The sequence below is a fragment of the Ascochyta rabiei genome, chromosome 21 (genome assembly GCF_004011695.2).
Source record: "Ascochyta rabiei chromosome 21, complete sequence".
Lineage (NCBI taxonomy): Eukaryota > Fungi > Ascomycota > Dothideomycetes > Pleosporales > Didymellaceae > Ascochyta > Ascochyta rabiei.
In genome coordinates, this window is record NC_082425.1 from 802,743 (window position 1) to 822,192 (window position 19,450).

Genomic DNA, 19,450 nt, shown 5'->3' on the forward strand with positions numbered 1-19,450 from the left:
TCGACACGCAGCGGAATAAGCATTCATCGAGCATAAGCGAGCCGGTCTCCAGGAGCGCGCTAAGACGCGTTGCCCGAATCGCAACATTTTCCCTTGGTATCTGCCGCGCGCAACTTCAGCTCTCGCACTTTGATGTTTGTGTATATGAGTGCTTTCACCGCTTCGTGCCGATTGCCCACTCATGTCCGCGTATCACTCGTAGTTCCTTCCTTGATTCGGTAATTTCTCTTCTTGGCGAGTGAGCTCCTGAACAAATGAGTCGCCGAAACGTCCAGTCCACAACACAGACATGGAGCGGTTCCGGCGGCATCCTTTCTTCTAGCAGTATCGTTGTGTGTTGTTTTTTTGCGTCTTGCTTGCCAGTCCGTCTTCACCTTAGACCCGCAACAGTGCTGGCTCACCGTCGCAGCTTGTCTATATAGTTTCTTGCTTCACTGCAACCACGACTCCACCGACGTTTCGACCGTAGTATCCTACCGCTATTCCTCACAATGCGCAGAATGAAGATACCCCGTAACGCAGCAGGCACCCCTAAGATGTCGCGCCAACACCAGCGAGCCCTCGTGTACCTTATCCTAGGAGCTGTGGCATTGGGCGCATACTACACCTGGTTCTGCGTGCCCATCGATAACCTTGCGATACCCTTCGAAACCCACAAAGCATACATGAATGACCGTTCGAGCTGGAAAACTTACAAGTCTCGACGATCGTATGACTGGAAAAGTGCACCTTTTCACAACGCCGCGAACTCGAATACGCCATTGCCAGCTGGGCAACCTCGAGCACTGCCGCAAGTCCAATTCGATTTCCCGCCAGAAACGAAGTCACAAAGGGAGCGAAGGGAGATACAAAGAGTCGCAGTTCGAGACGAGTTCAAGCGTAGCTGGGATAGCTATCGTGCACATGCATGGGCAGAGGATGAGCTCAAGCCCATAACAGGGGTTGGTCTTAAGACCTTTGGCGGCTGGGGAGCAACTCTGGTGGATTCCTTGGACACGCTGTGGATCATGGGGATGAAGAGCGAGTTCTATGAGGGCGTGCAAGCAGTAGCAGCTATCGACTTTGGGAAATCGGACATGAAGACCATCAGCGTCTTCGAGACCACAATTCGGTATCTGGGTGGCATGCTGAGCGCATATGATCTCAGCCAGGAGCCTGTCTTGCTAGAGAAAGCCATACAGCTTGGTGAGATGCTCTACCGCGCCTTCGACACCGTGAACCATACGCCTACAGGCTGGTTGGATATTGAGAAAGCAAAAGATCCCGATAGTCTACCCCCAAAACCTGAGACTAGCATCTGTTTCGCTTGCTTCGGCTCTCTAACCATGGAGTTTACGCGTCTTGCACAAATCACCCAACAATCGAAGTACTACGACGCCGTGGCCCGCATCACTGTGCTCCTCGACCGTACTCAAGACACATCGCGCATCCCAGGACTCTGGCCGACCATGCTTAACGCGCGCAAAGAAGAGTTCAACCAGAGTCGTTTCTTCTCCCTTGGCGCCCTCGCCGACAGCACGTACGAGTACTTCCCCAAGATGTACGCATTACTAGGCGGCCTCGAGCCTGTCTACCAGAAGCTCTACACCGATTCTGCAGCGAAGATTGACGAGCACATGCTATTTCGACCTTCGCTTCCAGATGAGGCCTTGAGCAAAAGTCTCTTGTTCTGCGCTGATGTACACTCGGTGCGGCCCAACGAGGTCACTCTAGATCCAGAGATGCAGCACCTTACATGTTTTATCGGAGGCATGTTCGGCCTCGCCGGACGTCTATTCTCCAAGCCCTCACACATCGTAATTGGCGAGAAGCTGACGAGAGGGTGCATATACGCGTACGCTGCCATGCCAACCGGCATTGCACCCGAGATTTTTAAGACGTTACCCTGCAAGTCAAGGGACGTATGTGCGTGGAACGAAACAGAGTGGCAAGAGGAAGTGGTCTCGCATTACGGCAGCAAATACAGCACTGACCCAATCACCATAGCCGAAGACAAAGGCCTTCCACGGGGGTGGACAAACATCCGCGACAAACGCTACCTCCTACGCCCCGAAGCTATCGAATCCGTCTTCGTCCTGTACCGCATCACCGGTAAACAAGAGTTTCTCGATGCCGCATGGGACATGTTCACCTCCATCGTCGCGAATACCAGGACACCCTATGCCAATGGGCAGCTTTTAGATGTCACGGGGCAGACTACCTATGGTGACAGCCAGTATACGGTTGGGCAGAGGTTCCGCGGACACGGGCCTGAGACGGTGAGGCAAGGTAACGTTGAAGACAAAATGGAGAGTTTCTGGACAGCCGAGACGCTCAAGTACTTCTATCTCATTTTCAGTCCCCCGGACATGATGGATCTGGACGATTGGGTGTTCAACACCGAGGCGCACCCCTTTAAAAGACCCAAAGCAAGCAACATCTTGTAAAGCTGGGTTGCTGTATAAGTCTCGGTTTAGCTTTGTTTTACAAGACGTGTCAGCTATCGCATAATAGCGTTGGATGTCGGGTGTTGGGTAGCATTCCAGGCGTTGGTTGATGTAGAAAGACACACATCGATTACAAACAACAAAACTAACACCACAACATCCGCGCGAACCTAACCCAGCAAAACAATTATGGACATGGCGCGATTCGAATTCGAACCCGCCTCTCTCATCAGCATTTGTTAGGCAGCTGAGCGTCTTTCCCATAGGTGGCCTTGCAGCCTCCCCTTAGAGCACATGCCCTTGGAGTGAAATGATGAAACGTGAGTGAGTGAGAGACATTATGACTGCAGAGCTTCCCCTGCTGTGTGTCGCTCGTGATGATGTAGGGGAGGTGAAAGGAACGGTTGCTATGTGTGGGGTGCGGGAGGAAAGGGGTGGGTGGCGTCGAGGTGAAGGAGAGGGGTCTATGGGCTGTTCGCCATTTCGAAGCCACGTCTGCATCTCTCTCTTTCACGACGCGGTGGACCAGTGAGCAACTTTTTCTGTCCACTTGAAGGAGTCGCGGCGGTACAAATCGTCAGACTTCTTTACGTGGACATGCGCATCCTGTTGATGGTGGATTGCCCGAGCAGTCGAGTTAAGGTTGTACGGCACACATTTCCTTGACGCACAACTCAAAGGATGAAGGGCTGAGGAGGAATCAAGGCAGGGGTTGGGATTTAGATATTGGGACTTCGCTACGGCTGGAGACATGTGCTTTTGTGAGTTGGACTGGGTGTAGATGTCCTGGGGACAAGATGTAATAAAGTACGAACAGTTTAGGACAGAGATGCTGCAAAAACGCATTTGGTATCATGGAAAAATGAAAACACGATGCTCGACAGAAAGCCGCTATTTCACAAACGCCTAGAAATGACATGCGTCTACTTGTCCTCTCGCTCTTGAATCGTTCACTAAGCTTTGCACAGGAGACTGGAAAACCGCGTGCAGCGAGATCAGGGCGCCTCGTGCACCTCTCCCTCTCCCGTGCGATGCGCGTACTTTGTCGTCTCGGGCAGTTCGGTCCTCACTGCTGTGCCATCCGCCTCGCTCATGGGGTGAGCATCGTAGTAGCCCGTGTGCTGCGGCGCACCGTGCGGTGTCACGACTGGCGAGTACGCTGGCGCTGCATCGTATGGGCCTCCGGAATTCCCCTCGCTGTGGATGTTTTGGGCGTTCTTCCGTCGCCGCCAGAGGAAAATCGCGCCGCCGATTATGGCGAGGCCTGCGAGGCCGCCGACTACGGGGCCGGCGATCCAGGCTTTGCTTCCACTGTCGTCTGAGGGTGATGGGTTGGGGTTGCCTGGTGTCGAGGACGATGAGGAAGAGGGGACGGAGGAGCCGGAGAGCGCGGCGAAGGTTGCGGATGCCTTGTTGCTGATGGTTGATGTAGTGTTCTGTAGGTAGCAGTTGCTGAAACCGTTTTGCAACGTCGAGTCGAATACGACGCCTACACATTTGTCTGTTGTAGCGCACGAGTCCATGCATGAAGTTATGTTCTGCGTGTGGATCGATGTGATATTCGTCCCTTCGTTGAGCTGGCCGCAATGGATCTTGAAGTTTGTATTGCCCCTTGCAGTATAGTCCTGTGAGGATGGACAGTCGGCGTCAACACTATCGAAAGAAGTGATGGTTACCGTGTGGAGTATACCGTTCTTTGTGGACGGCGTGGACATGTCGTTGTCGCTGAAGCCGCTTTTGGGCCAACAATTTGCAAATCCAATTTCATAGCCCGGGTTCCACGACACAGCCTTGCAGAGAGGACTCTGATCAGTGCAAATCCGGACGCATTCCTCGAGAGTCTCGGTATGGTAGAAGCCGATAAAATGGCCGTCCAAGTGCTGCGCATCCCAGCACGGTTTCGGGTAGCCAGACCAGCAGGTATCAAACGTCGAATCTATAACCTTGTTGCAGTGCACGGTATAGCCGAGGCCTGGTACGCCATCAAGGGTATGGGTTGAGAGGTCGGCTTCGGGGCAAGTCGTCGATATCTTGGCGTATGTGTTGGGGGCGACGAGCGCGGAGTGGGTGCCGTCGGTCGAGTCTTTTACGCCGGCTACACTGGTCGTGCTGTTGCGGATCCAGCATTTGTTGTCTTCGCGCCAGACTATGCCGTAGCAGCCTTCGCTATCGCCCCAATAGCGAGAGCAGTGCTCCATGCAATCTGCCATGGAGGGCGATGCGAATGGGCCGTAGGCATCTGGATGAAGTCAATCGCTGATACCTCAGCGTCGAATTGTAAGCTATGACGTACCGTTAGAGGGGTTGTTAGTCTTGCAATACGTTGTGAAGTTCATGCCGTTCTTAGATGTGTAACCATCTGGGCAAACTGCTCCGTCGCGTACTTCGAGACCACGATTTGAGATTGGTTCAGCAAAAACTACAGCGCGTTAGATTTTTCCTGCGTGCTGGTCCTACTTCTATGCTCTTGACTTACGTGATGTCGCAAGAGCAGCGCTGGCCCATAGCAGAGCCAGCAAGCTCTTAGTCGACAAGCTCACCATAGCGGCTACTTTCTACCGTGTCCGTGCGCGCAACGACCGGAGTCGCGCAACGACCGAAAACCACCTCAACGCTCAAAAATAGATAAGGCTATAGAGCCACCTACAACAGCTATTATTTTATAATTTTGTAGTATAGTACTAATTAATTACTTGTAAAAAAGATGTACTATTTAAATTTGGCTAGTAACTTAACGTTGCAGCTACGTAATGTGGTTTTAAGTAGGGGAGCTAGGGACAGCAATAGGGGACTACAACCACTAATATTATCCCTAGGACTATATTTTTAATGCTTTTTTAGCTAGGTTGCTTATAAAGCTTTTCTTTTACCCTTTTAAGGTAATTATATAGCTTTTACAGCATTAAGCTCTTATTATTAATACTGCTTTTTAGCCTCCTATTTAGCCTTCTAATTTACTGTATTAGCCTTCTTCTTCTTACGTACTACCTTAGCTGCCTCTTATACTACACACCTCTCCTCCTTCTCCTTCTTCTTAACTAGCTTCTTAGCAGCTGCTACTTCCTTACTAGTAGCTTTTCTAAGCCTCTCCTCCTTCTTCTTATATTGTCTAACTTGCTTACAGAAGTGTGCTTTATTAACCTTTCTAGGTAACTAGAACACTGCACTACTATAGTACTCCTACTGTTACTACAAGTCTAAGGTTTTACTCTTCTTTTTATACTTCTTCTGCGTCTTTAGAGTCTTTTTAAGGCTATCTATCTTATACTAGAAGAGTAAGGTTTTAACTAAGATATAGTAGATTAATTGTCTTGTAAGGGCACTGTAGGCAGGCAATAGAGCAGAGCGATATAGGATAAAATAATAGGTAATATTGAGAGATAAGACGAATCCTTAATAGATAAGTCTTTAGGTGTGTAGATATTATATACTAGTCGGTAGGTCTCCAGGCTTGGCCTGGGGTCTGTCTGAGGTATCCCCTGTTGTAGGGAGAACACCTGTAACAATAGCCCCCCCCCTTCTAAAGGTTCGTCCCGAACCGTTTTAGGGAATCCCTAGCGCTATTATTAAGCTCTAGAAAAACCTCCTGTAGAGGGAAAAACTTAGGCAGGAGAAATATAGTGTAGCCTGGGGTAACTATCTAGCATTAAGTAAGGCTAGGTAGCTGTTTTAAGAGCAATCCTACAGATGCCAGCTACACCGTCGTCACAACGCTTCCTTAGTGCCCTACTAGGGCAGCACCGCTGTGTTGCTAGGCAACCAGGTTTTCCTGCATTAAGTAAGGCTAGGTAGCTGTTAAGAGCAATCCTATAGACGCTAGCTACGCCGTTGTTACAACACTTCCTTGTTTGCTGGAGTCTTAACCTAGGTTAAGTCCGCAATTGTTAGCTCTATGGCTTGATAGGTAAGCAGTGGCTCAAACCCAACGTCACAAAGGTTAATCGCTGAAGCGGCCTTTGGCTCAACCTGTGGGGAGCGTGACTGTTAGACGTTACGAAGGTTAACGCTGAAGCGTTCCTTGGCTCTAAAACCCGTGGGGAGCGTGACTGTTGGACGTCACAAAGGTCAACGCCGAAGCGTCCCTTAGCTCTAAAACCCGTGGGGAGCGTGACTGTCGTTCGTCAGACGTGTAGGGGCTATCCGCTCCCTGCGTCTCGCGAGTGGCGACCGGCACTGGGCCGGGGTCTGCCCTGCGTGTGGACGTTTTTGTTTATACTCTCCGCGACCCCCTAGGTAGTCAGGTGCCTTGTGCCAGGGATCGAAATCCCTGGGGCCTGAGTGGTGAGTGAGTGAGTGAGTGAGTGAGTGAGTCCCCAACCGGTGACGTCCGCGAGAGGATCGCCAGCGGCTCCTGCAGCCTGTTCCTGCGCGAACTGGTCTGCGGGATTCGCTTATTCACGGGGGATCTCCTCCGCATGCCGGCCTGTGACAGTGAGCTGTCAGCCTTGCCATGCCTGACGCCTTGCCTGAACTCTCGCGCAGCGTGGTCCGGCTCCAGCGTGTTTGTGTTTGCAACGTGAATCTCGGGTGAGATTATTGGACAATATCCAATTGTCGGTGGAAGTGTTGCCTAGGTGCAGGCAAACTTTTGTTTGTTTGCGCGTGAATTGCGCCCAGGTGAGAGAGCGGTCAGAGGTCGGGTCGTTGCTGGGTGCCTGCTGGGCCGGCGGGCACCTGGTGTATATAAGGACTGTATTTCCCCCACCTACAGTGCCTCATCACTACACCACCATCCTCATCTGCCATCCAACTCTTGCCCATTTCAACTCTTGCCCCCAACATGACTCCCCCGCCCTCGCACATCGCCCGCCAGGCTCTGCCCGACCACGTCTATCAGCTGCCCGACAACATGCAGCCCCAGCCCTCGCTCTCGCGATACTGGTGCCGCGGCAGCGTCACGCGCCTGACCACTCACTCCAAGTACGATCCTAAGGGCACCATTGAGTCGTTCATGTACGTCTTCCGTCGACCTGGTGGGTACGGGCTCCGCAAGGACAACTTTGGTGTGTGCGCCGGCTGCGTGGAGGCGAAGGTCGGCGAGTGTGTCGAGGTATTTCCTGTGTCGCCCACGAAGCTCGCTCCGGGTGGCCGTCGACGCCGTAGCCCCTCCTTCGAAATGAGCCCGAGTGCGGGTCGTGGCGGTCCTTCTGCCTAGTGTGGTAGTAGTCGTGAAGACTCTCCACTTCTATAGTGACTTTTGATGAACCTTGCAATTAATCTTCTCTTCTAACTTGAACGTGCCATTCTTGCCAGTGATGTATCGGATAGACGCCGGGCCTCCTTCGGCCACCAGCTGCACTTATTCTGGGAGCGTCCATCCTCACTTCTTGGCTGGGTTGGAAGGATATCCTTTTTAGGAGGCGGACTTCTTAGGACGTCCTCTCTTACGCTTTGGTAGCGTTGGTTCCCCAGGCACTGCCCGGTCACCCGCCGATGGATCACCCGCGCGAACGCTTTGGTAATAATCCTGAAGGATCTCATCGCAGTGGTCGAGATGGTCAAGTGGTTCCCAGGTTGCCTCTTTGTTGGGCTAATCTAGCCACTTGACTCTGTACTCCCTTCCTTGGGCTACAGTGTCTTGGTGTGACAGTATACCTTCGACCTTATACCTGTTGCCAGGCAGAATGTCTTCCAGTATACTAATAGGACCTGGCTAAAACCTGCTGTTCTCTAGGGGTTCCCTCTAGCGCTTAAGTAATAATACATTAAACACCAGGTGCACTCTATCTATTAATAGGGGGAGCTTCAGCCTGTACGCCAGCTTTCCTATCTTCCTAAGTACCACAAATAGTCTAAAGTAGCAAGCGTTAAACTTCTTTAAAGGACAGCTTGTTATTAGGTTCTTAGCCTGCAGGAGGACTAAGTCCCCCTTAGTAAAGTGTTGTTCTAACCTCTTTATATTATACTACTAGGCGTTACCCTTTTATATATACTCTAAGGCCTCTTTTGCTGTTCTCTACATATTGTGCCAGCGCTCTAAGCGTCTGGCGACCTGCCTACGCAGCTCCAGCGTAGTTCCGTCTTTTGTCCCAGACAGCTAGGGGCTTTCAGAGCCAGTGCTTATTAGGCATCCTGTTAAATCCCTTAGGGTTAGTGCTAAAGGCGACCTTGATAGGAGATTCTCTATATATAGAGTAAGCTTTAAAGTTATAGGTATACTTGGCATATAGCAGGAGGTCTACCTAGTTATCCTGTTAGTAGTTTATGTATATGCGTAAGTACGTCTCTAACTCCTAATTCTAACGCTCTGTTTGCCTGTCTGTCTAGGGATGGAACGCCGTACTAAGCTGGTGGTCAATTGTCAGGTAGTAGCAAATATTAGACCAAAATTGGCTAGTAAACACTAAACCTTAATCTGACAGCAGCGTATCTAGTGGTCCTTGCTTTAAGAAGCTCTGTTCTATTAACAGTTTAGCTAGGCGCTAGGCAGTAATTGTCTTAGTACAGGGTAGGTACCAGACGTACTTACTAAACTAGTCTATAAGGACCAGTATAGTGTTATACTTGTTCCCCTTAGCGTCTATTAACTTTAGTAGGTCTGTTATAAAGTTAAGGGAGAAGTGCCACCAGGCAGTATTAGGGACTGGAAGTGGTGTAAGTAAGCCCTACAGCTTATGCCTCCTAATTTTGTAGAGTTAGCACGTAGGACACCTTTAGATGTAGTAATATACGTCCTTTATCAGCCCTAGCTAATAGTACTTCTTCTTAAGTACTTTAGCAGTCTTATCTACGCCGTAGTAACCTCCTATAGGGTTATTGTAATTCCTTAATAGGATAGTGTAGCGCAGAGTAATATTATTAGGAATCTAAACTTTCCTACTCCTGCGTAAGGTCCTACTGGGGTCAACCTCCCAGTGGTGTTGTGCCTTCTTTGCTCCGCCATCTATCCTGGTTGTTAGTAACAGCTTTCTAGGGTATAGTACGTCCTGTTGCTAGACCTGCTTAACAAAATCTGCTAGGATTGCTAGTGTATCTAGGGCAAAAGCAGAATCTCCTTGCGCAGCTTTGTTTGCAAGGTTTGTAGGGGCACTAACTCTGCTGTCTAGGCTACAAAGGAGAGCTTCTGCAACGTTAAAGTTCAGTCCCCTAGCTTCAGTAACGGGCTAATCCTGACTTTAGTTAATAGATAGAGGATTAGGATCTGTAGGAGACAAATCTCTATAGCCGACCTGATGCTGGTAGAATTCCTTAGGGACAACTTCGGGTAGTTGCTGGACCCCTGCTGGGTCTGCCACAGGCACGTTAAGCCTAGATGTTGCCTGTGCATTGTATTAAGCCCTAGACTTATAAATTGTCTAGATCTAAAGCTTCTGTTATAAGGTAGGTAGCATAGCGTCCTGTAGGGCCTGCTGTTCTCTAACCTTAAGACCTTATGCGTAATCTAGACGCCTTAATAGGCTGTCTGCTGCATTTTTAGGTCCTGGCTTATATTTAACTTTAAAGTTAAATCTTGCTAGCTTATCTGCCTATTAGGCTTATTTAGGAGAGAGCTCCTTTGTTATTATAAAGTACCTTAGGTTGTTATAATCTAAGAGTACTCTAATTGTTGCTAGGGCGTGTTTAAGATAGTGTCTCTATTACCTAAAGGCTTTAACAATTGCAGACAGTTCTTTATTGTAGGTGTGCCATCTAATAGATAGGCCTGTGAACTTCCAGCTCTAATACGCCACAGGCTTCTAGTAAAGCTCTGTAGCCAGGTTAGACGTTTAGGGTTGTAACAGGATAGCTGCTATAGCAAAATCTAACGTGTTAGTAAGAACAATAATAGGCTTGTTTAGGTCAAAGTGCTGAAGTACTAGGGCCCCTGTGAACTTCTCCCTAATTATAAGGAACGCTGTGCAAGCTTCCTCTAGCCAGTGCCATAGTTTATACTATTTTGTTAGTCCCTTCTAACTCTTCTTTGGTTTCGCCCCCCCCTCTTCTTGACCAGGGACCCCCCAGTCCTCCTCCAGGCGCTGGGCGGCCGTTATATAGTCGATGAGCGGCTAGACAATTTCTAAATAGTTAAATATAAATTACTAATAAAAGTTAGTAAAGCCTAAGAACACTTAAATATCCTTATAACTAGATAGTTTAGGCCATTTAGTAATAGTACGGACCCTCTTAGGGTCTATTACTACACTGTCTGGGGTAATAACAAATCCCAGAAACTCTACTAATTTACTAGAGAAGACATATTTACTTGCCTTCGCGAACATCCCCCACTCAACTAGACGATCTAGGACCTCCTTAACGTGCTTGTTGTGGTCCTCCTTGTTCTAGGAATAGATAAGGATGTTGTCCAGGTTTAGATTAATCCCTCGTTAATACGTTGTTGGATTAATTCTTAATAGACACTATAGTGGATAGTGCCTATAATCTAATAGGTGCAGGTTACAGAGTCTTTAACTACTTAAGTGTACTAGAACGCTGTGTCTATGTCCTTAATCTACTAGTCTACCTGCTAGGTTAATAGAGGCTTGTTATCTGTCCTAAGTTTTGGCTTAGGTTAGACGTTATTAAGGACTTGTATTATCTTGCCTGCCTTGTTAAACGCTGGGCGGTGGCTACCTGGCGTGGGTCCGACGTGCGTCTGCTGCAGGGTCTCTACTGCCTGGTTAAATTGCTGCTACTAGATTTTAATTTCTTATTTAGGGGCGCTAGACAATTCTGCCTTGTTAAGTGCCTTTAGTAATAATAGGATAGAAGCCTGTAGTAACTCTATTTGTGTGACGCATGGTGTTAGGACGTCTGGCGTCGCAATGCCTGCCGCTGTAGTAGCTAACCTGCCCCTGATGTGAAGGTTAAGCGGTAGCTCTATAGGTGCTGGCAATACCTTAGGTATATTATTGCAGCGTTGTATATCTAGCTCCTAACTAAGGTTGTTATAAGGGGGCAACTCTTCTACGTCGCTAGTAGTTAAGCAGAGGTTGCGTTGTCCTCCAGCCATTACTGATGGCTAAGTTTTTTCCTGTCTCTCTGCTGCTAATTGGCTGCCTGTTCTAAGAGGAAGTATAAAGGATTTAAATTGTAAGGGCACTATAGGCAGGTAATAGAGCAGAGCAATATAGGATAAAATAATAGGTAATATTAAGAGATAAGACAAATCCTTAATAGATAAGTCTTTAGGTGTGTAGATATTATATACTGGTTGGTGGGTCTCTAGGCTTAGCCTAGGGTCTGTCTGAGGTATCCCCTGTTGTAGGGAGAACACCCGTGACAATTAACAAGTACTCTATCTATCTTATCTTACGTTACTTTACTAGAATAGATTAACTATGTTATAATACTAATTCCTATAATAAATATATACTCTACTTTAACCTACTATAGTATAAAATCTCTAAATACTCTATTAAGGGTTACTATATATATAATATAGATAAGAAGGGCTTTATAATTAGTATTATAGGTAGAATAAAATATATATTTAGTAAGCGTATATAGATAAAGGAAGAGATTAAAGCATCTATCTAGTATAGTAACTAAGCTTAGTAGATGCTTATAGCGTGTGTGTGTAGTAATAGAATAGTACTACTATAAGGCATTATCTATAAGTTAGCTAACGCTAGTATTAAATTAGACTAGGTAGCTAAAATTAAGCTAGGAAAACACTCTATAATAGTTATATTATCTTTCTTAGGGTGGATAAATAGGGATATAGGCCTTACCTAGCTTAAGTAGGTGTTTAATTGCTACACTAAGGAGAAAGCACAAAGAAAGTAGAGGCTTTTAATACTAGATGGCTACAGATCCTATATAATAATAGACTTTATTAAGTACTATAATAACTACAAGATCCTCCTAGCTGTCCTTCTCCCTTACTTAACCTAAACGCTCTAGCTGCTTAATATAGTACTATTTAAGCCTCTATTAATAGTATACTTAAAAGTAGTTATAATATATATCTATAAGGCTTAAAATAATACACCTATTACTAGAGTAGACTTCTTCTACCTATTCTGGCCAGCGTAGATGTGTAGCTTTACTAAAAAGCTAATACTTAAGTCCTTTAAGGTAACAGGTATCTATCTACTTAATCCTAATATTATCCTCTACTGCTTTGTTAAAACACTAGAGAGCTTAGATTTAGATAGGTCCTTATTGTCTGTTTATAGCAACAAGGATTAGCTTAAAATAGAGATGTTGCTGCAGTATGTAGTTAAAAACTAGAGTAAGAGTAACGTTAAAAAGATAAGACATGTCACGGGTGTTCTCCCTACAACAGGGGATACCTCGGACAGACCCTAGGCCAAGCCTAGAGACCTACCAACCAGTATATAATATCTACACACCTAAAGACTTATCTATTAAGGATTTGTCTTATCTCTTAATATTACCTATTATTTTATCCTATATTGCTCTGCTCTATTACCTGCCTACAGTGCCCTTACAATTCAAATCCTTTATACTTCCTCTTAGAACAGGCAGCCAATTAGCAGCAGAGAGACGGGAAAAAACTTAGCCATTAGCAATGGCTAGAGGACAACGCAACCTCTGCTTAACCACTAGCAACGTAGAGGAGTTGCCCCCTTACAACAACCTTAGTTAGGAGCTAGATGCGCAACGCTGCAATAATATACCTAAGGTATCGCTGGCACCTATAGAGCTACTGCTTAACCTTCACATCAGGGGCAGGTTAGCTACCACAGCGGCAGGCATTGCAACGCCAGACGTCCTAACGCCACGCGTTACACAAATAGAGTTGCTATAGGCTTCTATCCTGTTATTACTAAAGGCACTTAATAAGGCAGAATTGTCTAGCGCCCCTAAATAAGAAATTAAAATCTAGTAGCAGCAATTTAACTAGGCAGTAGAGACCCTGCAGCGGACGCATGTCGGACCCACGCTGGGTAGCCACCGCCTAGCGTTTGACAAGGCAGGCAAGATAATGCAAGTCCTTAACAACGTCTAACCTAAGCCAAAACTTGGGACAGATAACAAGCCTCTATTAACCTAGCAGGTAGACTAGTAGATTAAGGACATAGACACAGCGTTCTAGTACGCTTAAGTAGTTAAAGACTCCGTAACCTGCACCTATTGGATTATGGGCACTATCCACTATAGTGTCTATTAAGAATTAATCTAACAACGTATTAACGAGGGATTAATCTGAACCTGGGCCGACCTCTGCGCAGAGGAGGAGCAGCTTGTACAAGACCCAGTCTTCACTTGGTACAAGAACTACAATAAGTACTTCAACTATGAGTGGAAGGCCGACGATTCCGTCAACACCTTCCTAATGAAGTTGAACAAGCGGAAGTCTCTACTGCCCTGCAACTTCGCTAAGTTTAACAACAGCACAGATAACTATAAGTTTAAGATAGCGTTTGTATGGAGCCTTACTCCCTACAAACTCTAACATAAGATCCAGCGCAATAGCAGCCTGGAACACATCACTAAGTGGATAGAGTTTAAACAGGCCCTCCGTAACGCAGAGACCGCAACAGTCCCCTTAAACTCAAGCCTCTGGGCTGAAGGCAGCGGTTGAAACAAAAGACCTTACTCTTCTCCTAATAGGGGAGGATTTAAAAGGCACCACAGCCAGGCCTCAACCCCCTCCAGGAGCGACGCCGGAAAGCAGCCGGGAGACTCCCGGCCAGCAACCAATAACGCTAATTTGTTAGGCGGCAAGGGGTCCTATAGGGGCAATTACCACCAACAATCTAATAGGGGTAGTTATTATCAGCAACGGGGCTATTAGAGAGGCCGCAGAGGTGGCAACTAACAGTCTAGTGGAAGCAACCAGGGAAATGGGAAGCCCTAGTCGCCAACCTTTCCCACCTACAACTGGGGCCGGAAACTAAAGGGAAGCAGACCTGCATAGCGGTCACTGTCTAGCTGATTGACTCTAAGGGCAACCCTAAAACTCTCCAGGCCCTGTACGACTCAGGCTTGGAACTGAACCTTATCGCCGCACAGGTAGCCATAGACCTAGGACTCAACCCGGCGGGGACTAACCAGCAACCGAACGCGGTGGTCCTAGACGATACAAAGCTGTCGTTAATTAAGCAGTACCAGTTAACGATGGTCTGCCACAACAGCAAGGGAACACCCAAAACGGTTAGGCTAACCAAATTCTGGTCTACACCATTTGTTGGGTACGACCTAGTATTGGGGTATCTATGGCTGGCTGAGGCAGACCCATGTATCCGTTTCTCCACAGGAACCTACGAGTGGTTCACTGACGACGTCGAGAGAGTCCAGCTGGTGACTGCCGAACAATTGTTCAGTGATCTGGAGCCAGGCGAGCAGCCATACCTGCTACAGCCCGAGAGTCTGGGCATGGGTGGTCCAGCGGACGTCCATCAGACGGACGCCGGACAGACGCCGGACGCGCCCCTCGCCGAATAGTCAAGGATTATGGCAGTGGGAATCGACGGCGGCCCCATCCCAGAAGATGACGCCCTAGATATGGAGGAGCTCAAGTATGTGCCAGAGCACCTCTATCACAAGTGGTTTGCCTTCAGCAAACGGCAGACAAGTGTGTTGGCACTACACCAGGAGTATGATCACTCCATAGATATTAAGGCTGGTGCCAAGGTTCCTAACCTCCTGATCTATAACCTGTCCCGCCGAGAGCTGGATATACTCTGGGAATACCTCAAGGCGGCACAGGAGAAGGGCTGGATCCGCCCAAGCAAGTCGCCGGCGGGAGCCCCCATCCTGTTCGTCCCTAAACCTAATGGTACTATGAGACTGTGCGTCGATTACTAGGGATTAAACAAGATAACCATTAAGAACCGGTATCCTATCCTACTGGTGAGCGAAATGATGGATCGACTGTTAAAAGCGAAGGTCTTCACTAAGCTGGATCTACGTGACGCCTATCACAGGCTCTAGATCAAGGAGGGCAATAAGTGGAAGACCGCGTTCAAGACGCGATACGGTCATTTCAAATACCTGGTTATGCCGTTCAGGCTGGCTAACGCACTAGCCACGTTCCAATCCTATATCTACCGAGCCCTGGGAGGCTTACTAGATAGGATCTGCGTGGTGTACCTGGACGACATCCTTATCTATTCCCAGAACGAGGAGGACCACAACAAGCACGTTGAGGAGGTCCTAGATCGTCTGGTTGAGTGGGGGATGTTCGCGAAGGCAAGCAAATATGTCTTCTCCAGTAAATTAGTAGAGTTTCTGGGATTTGTTATTACCCTAGACAGTGTAGTAATAGACCCTAAGAGGGTCCGTACTATCACTAAATAGCCCAAACTATCTAGTTATAAGGATATTCAAGTGTTCTTAGGCTTTACTAACTTTTATTAGTAATTTATATTTAACTATTTAGGAATTGTTTAGCTGCTTATTGACTATATAACGGCCGCCCAGCGCCTAGAGAAGGACTGGGGGGTCCCTAGTTAAGAAGAGGGGGGGGCGAAACTAAAGAAGAGTTAGAAGGGACTAACAAAATAGTATAAACTATAGCACTAGCTAGAGGAAGCTTACACGGCGTTTCTTACAATTAGGGAGAAGTTTACAGGGGCCCTAGTGCTTTAGCACTTTAACCTAAACAAGCCTATTATTATTCTTACTAACACGTTAGATTTTGCTATAGCAGCTATCCTGTTACAACCCTAAACGTCTAACCTGGCTACAGAGCTTTACTAGAAGCCTGTAGCGTATTAGAGCTGGAAGTTTACAGGCCTATCTATTAGATGGCACACCTACAATAAAGAACTGTCTGTAATTGTTAAAGCCTTTAGGCAATAGAGACACTATCTTAAACACGCTCTAGCAATAATTAGAGTACTCTCAGATTATAACAACCTAAGGTACTTTATAATAATAAAGGAGCTCTCTCCTAAACAAGCCTAATAGGTAGAGGAGCTAGCAAGATTTGACTTTAAAGTTAAATATAAGCCAGGACCTAAAAACGCAGCAGACAGCCTATTAAGGCGTCCAGATTACGCATAAGGTCTTAAGGTTAGAGAACAGTAGGCCCTGTAGGACGCCATGCTACCTACCTTATAATAGAAGCTTTAGATCTAAATAATTTATAAGTCTAGGGCTTAACACAATGTATAGGTAACATCTAGGCTTAACGTGCCTGTAGCAGACCCAGCAGGGGTCTAGCAACCACCCAAAGTCGTCCCTAAGGAATTCCACTGGCATCAGGTCGGCTATAGAGATTTGTCTCCTACAGATCCTAATCCTCTATCTATTAACTAAAGTCAGGATCAGCCCGTTACTGAAGCCAGGGGACCGAACTTTAACGTCGCAGAAGCTCTCCTTTGTAGCCTAGACGGCAGAGTCAGTGCCCCTACAAACCTTGCAAACGAAGCCGCGCAAGGAGATTCTGCTTTTGCCCTAGATACACTAGCAATCCTAGCAGATTTTGTTAAGCAGGTCTAGCAACAGGACGTACTATACCCCAGAAAGCTGTCACTGACAACCAGGACAGATGGCGGAGCAAAGAAGGCACAACACCACTGGGAGGTTGACCCTAGTAGGACCTTACGCAGGAGTAGGAAAGTTTAGATTCCTAATAATATTACTCTGCGCTACACTATCCTATTAAGGAATTATAATAACCCTATAGGAGGTTACTACAGCGTAGATAAGACTGCTAAAGTACTTAAGAAGAAGTACTATTAGCTAGGGCTGATAAAGGACGTACATTACTACATCTAAAGGTGTCCTACATGCTAACTCTACAAAATTAGAAGGCACAAGCCGTAGGGCTTACTTACACCACTTCTAGTCCCTAATACTGCCTGGCGGCACTTCTCCCTTAACTTTATAACAGACCTACTAAAGTTAATAGATGCTAAGGGGAACAAGTACAACGCTATACTGGTCCTTATAGACTAGTTTAGTAAGTACGTCTAGTACCTACCCTATACTAAGACAATTACTGCCTAGCACCTAGCTAAACTGTTAATAGAACAGAGCTTCTTAAAGCAAGGACTACCAGATACGCTGCTGTCAGATCAAGGTTTAGTGTTTACTAGCCAATTTTGGTCTAATATTTGCTACTACCTAACAATTAACCACCAGCTCAGTACGGCGTTCCATCCCTAGACAGACGGGCAAACAGAGTGTTAGAATTAGGAGTTAGAGACGTACTTACGCATATACATAAACTACTAACAGGATAACTAGGTAGACCTTCTGCTATATACCAAGTACGCCTATAACTCTAAAGCTTACTCTACACATAGAAAATCTCCTATTAAGGTCGCCTTTGGCACTAACCCTAAGGGATTTAACAGGATGCCTGATAAGCACTGGCTCTGAAAGCCCCTAGCTGTCTGGGACAAAGACGGAACCACGCTAGAGCTACGTAGGCAGGTCGCTAGACGCTTAGAGCGCTGGCACAACATATAGAGAACAGCAAAAGAGGCCTTAGAGTATATATAAAAGGGCAACACCTAGTAGTATAATATAAAGAGGTTAGAACAACACTTTACTAAGGGGGACTTAGTCCTCCTGCAGGCCAAGAACCTAATAACAAGCCGTCCTTTAAAGAAGTTTGACGCTTGCTACCTTAGACCATTTGTGGTACTTAGGAAGATAGGAAAGCTGGCGTACAGGCTGAAGCTCCCCCTATTAATAGACAGAGTGTACCCAGTGTTTAATGTATTATTACTTAAGCGCTAGAGGGAACCCCTAGAGAACAGCAGGTTTTAGCCAGGTCCTATCAGTATACCAGAAGACATTCTGCCTAGCGACAGGTATGAGGTCGAAGGTATACTGTCACACCGAGATTCACGTTGCAAACACAAACACGCTGGAGCCGGACCACGCTGCGCGAGAGTTCAGGCAAGGCGTCAGGCATGGCAAGGCTGACAGCTCACTGTCACAGGCCGGCATGTGGAGGAGATCCCCCGTGAATGAGCGAATCCCGCAGACCAGTTCGCGCAGGAACAGGCTGCAGGAGCCGCTGGCGATCCTTTCGCGGACGTCACCGGTTAGGGACTCACTCACTTACTCACTTACCACTCAGGCCCTAGGGATTTCGATCCCTGGCACAAGGCACCTGACCACCTAGGGGGTTGCGGAGAGTATAAACAAAAACGTCCACACGCAGGGCAGACCCCGGCCCAGTGCCGGTCGCCACTCGCGAGACGCAGGGAGCGGATAGCCCCTACACGTCTGACGAACGACAGTCACGCTCCCTACAGGTTTCAGAGCTAAGGGACGCTTCGGCGTTGACCTTTGTGACGTCTAACAGTCACGCTCCCCACAGGTTTTAGAGCCAAGGAACGCTTTGGCGTTGACCTTCGTGACGTCTAACAGTCACGCTCCCCACAGGTTGAGCCAAAGGCCGCTTCAGCGTTGACCTTTGTGACGTCCAACAGTCACGCTCCCTACAGGTTTCAGAGCCAAGGAACGCTTCGGCGTTGACCTTCGTGACGTCTAACAGTCACGCTCCCCACAGGTTAAGCTAAAGGCCGCTTTAGCGATTGACCTTTGTAACGTTAGGTTTGAGCTACTGCTCACCTATTAAGCCATAGAGCTGACAATTACGGACTTAACCTAGGTTAAGACTCTAGCAAATAAGGAAGCGTTGTAACAATAGCGTAGCTGGCGTCTATAGGATTGCTCTTAACAGCTACCTAGCCTTACTTAATACAGGAAAACCTAGTTGCCTGGCAACACAGCAGTGCTGCCCTAGTAGGGCACTAAGGAAGCGTTGTAACAACAGTGTAGCTAGCATCTGTAGGATTGCTCTTAAAACAGCTACCTAGCCTTACTTAATGCTAGATAGTTACCCTAGGCTACACTACATTTCTCCTGCCTAAGTTTTTCCCTCTACAGGAGGTTTTTCTAGAGCTTAATAATGGCGCTAGGGATTCCCTAAAACGGTTTGGGACGAACCTTTAGAAGGGGGGGGGCTATTGTTACAGGTGTTCTCCCTACAACAGGGGATACCTTGGACAGACCCCAGGCTAAGCCTGGAGACCCACCGACTAGTATATAATATCCACACACCTAAAGACTTATCTATTAAGGATTTGTCTTATCTCTCAATATCACCTATTATTTCATCCCATATCGCTCTGCTCTATTGCCTGCCTACAGTGCCCTTACATTAATAA

General features: G+C 47.3%; 4 protein-coding genes across 4 annotated transcripts, besides 36 other annotated features; 3 read left to right on the top strand and 1 right to left on the bottom strand.

Moving 5' to 3' along the window:
* Positions 1–491: 491 nt before the first annotated feature.
* EKO05_0011107 (Mannosyl-oligosaccharide 1,2-alpha-mannosidase) lies at positions 492–2,426 on the top strand (the record flags this gene model as incomplete). The annotated part of the gene is made up of 1 exon (XM_038947402.1): positions 492–2,426. The coding sequence occupies one exon, from the start codon at positions 492–494 to the stop codon at positions 2,424–2,426; it is 1,935 nt and encodes a 644-aa protein (XP_038793359.1).
* Positions 2,427–3,421: 995 nt separating this feature from the next.
* Positions 3,422–4,969, bottom strand: EKO05_0011108 (uncharacterized protein; the record flags this gene model as incomplete). Its single annotated transcript, XM_038943710.1, has 3 exons — positions 3,422–4,665; positions 4,720–4,845; positions 4,903–4,969. 3 exons carry the CDS (start codon positions 4,967–4,969, stop codon positions 3,422–3,424), a joined length of 1,437 nt encoding a protein of 478 aa, XP_038793360.1.
* Positions 4,970–4,982: 13 nt separating this feature from the next.
* Positions 4,983–5,741: a mobile genetic element.
* Positions 5,682–6,701: a mobile genetic element.
* Positions 5,731–5,734: a direct repeat.
* Positions 5,735–5,933: a long terminal repeat.
* Positions 5,735–11,626: a mobile genetic element.
* Positions 6,702–6,737: a tandem repeat.
* Positions 6,738–7,494: a mobile genetic element.
* EKO05_0011109 (uncharacterized protein) lies at positions 7,207–7,581 on the top strand (the record flags this gene model as incomplete). The annotated part of the gene is made up of 1 exon (XM_038947403.1): positions 7,207–7,581. One exon carries the CDS (start codon positions 7,207–7,209, stop codon positions 7,579–7,581), a length of 375 nt encoding a protein of 124 aa, XP_038793361.1.
* Positions 7,484–10,713: a mobile genetic element.
* Positions 10,479–10,678: a mobile genetic element.
* Positions 10,503–10,684: a mobile genetic element.
* Positions 10,706–11,638: a mobile genetic element.
* Positions 11,434–11,626: a long terminal repeat.
* Positions 11,627–11,630: a direct repeat.
* Positions 11,628–12,607: a mobile genetic element.
* Positions 12,600–12,603: a direct repeat.
* Positions 12,604–12,806: a long terminal repeat.
* Positions 12,604–19,446: a mobile genetic element.
* Positions 12,608–18,115: a mobile genetic element.
* Positions 12,709–12,782: a tandem repeat.
* Positions 14,905–15,119: a mobile genetic element.
* Positions 14,920–15,119: a mobile genetic element.
* Positions 15,031–15,119: a mobile genetic element.
* Positions 15,124–15,239: a mobile genetic element.
* Positions 15,127–15,239: a mobile genetic element.
* Positions 15,250–15,560: a mobile genetic element.
* Positions 15,250–15,608: a mobile genetic element.
* Positions 15,271–15,569: a mobile genetic element.
* Positions 15,271–15,605: a mobile genetic element.
* Positions 15,271–15,611: a mobile genetic element.
* Positions 15,400–15,605: a mobile genetic element.
* Positions 17,275–17,426: a mobile genetic element.
* On the top strand, positions 18,085–18,399 carry EKO05_0011110 (uncharacterized protein; the record flags this gene model as incomplete). Its single annotated transcript, XM_059637916.1, has 1 exon — positions 18,085–18,399. One exon carries the CDS (start codon positions 18,085–18,087, stop codon positions 18,397–18,399), a length of 315 nt encoding a protein of 104 aa, XP_059493899.1.
* Positions 18,113–19,446: a mobile genetic element.
* Positions 18,326–18,353: a tandem repeat.
* Positions 19,251–19,446: a long terminal repeat.
* Positions 19,444–19,450: part of a mobile genetic element that runs on past the window's edge.
* Positions 19,447–19,450: a direct repeat.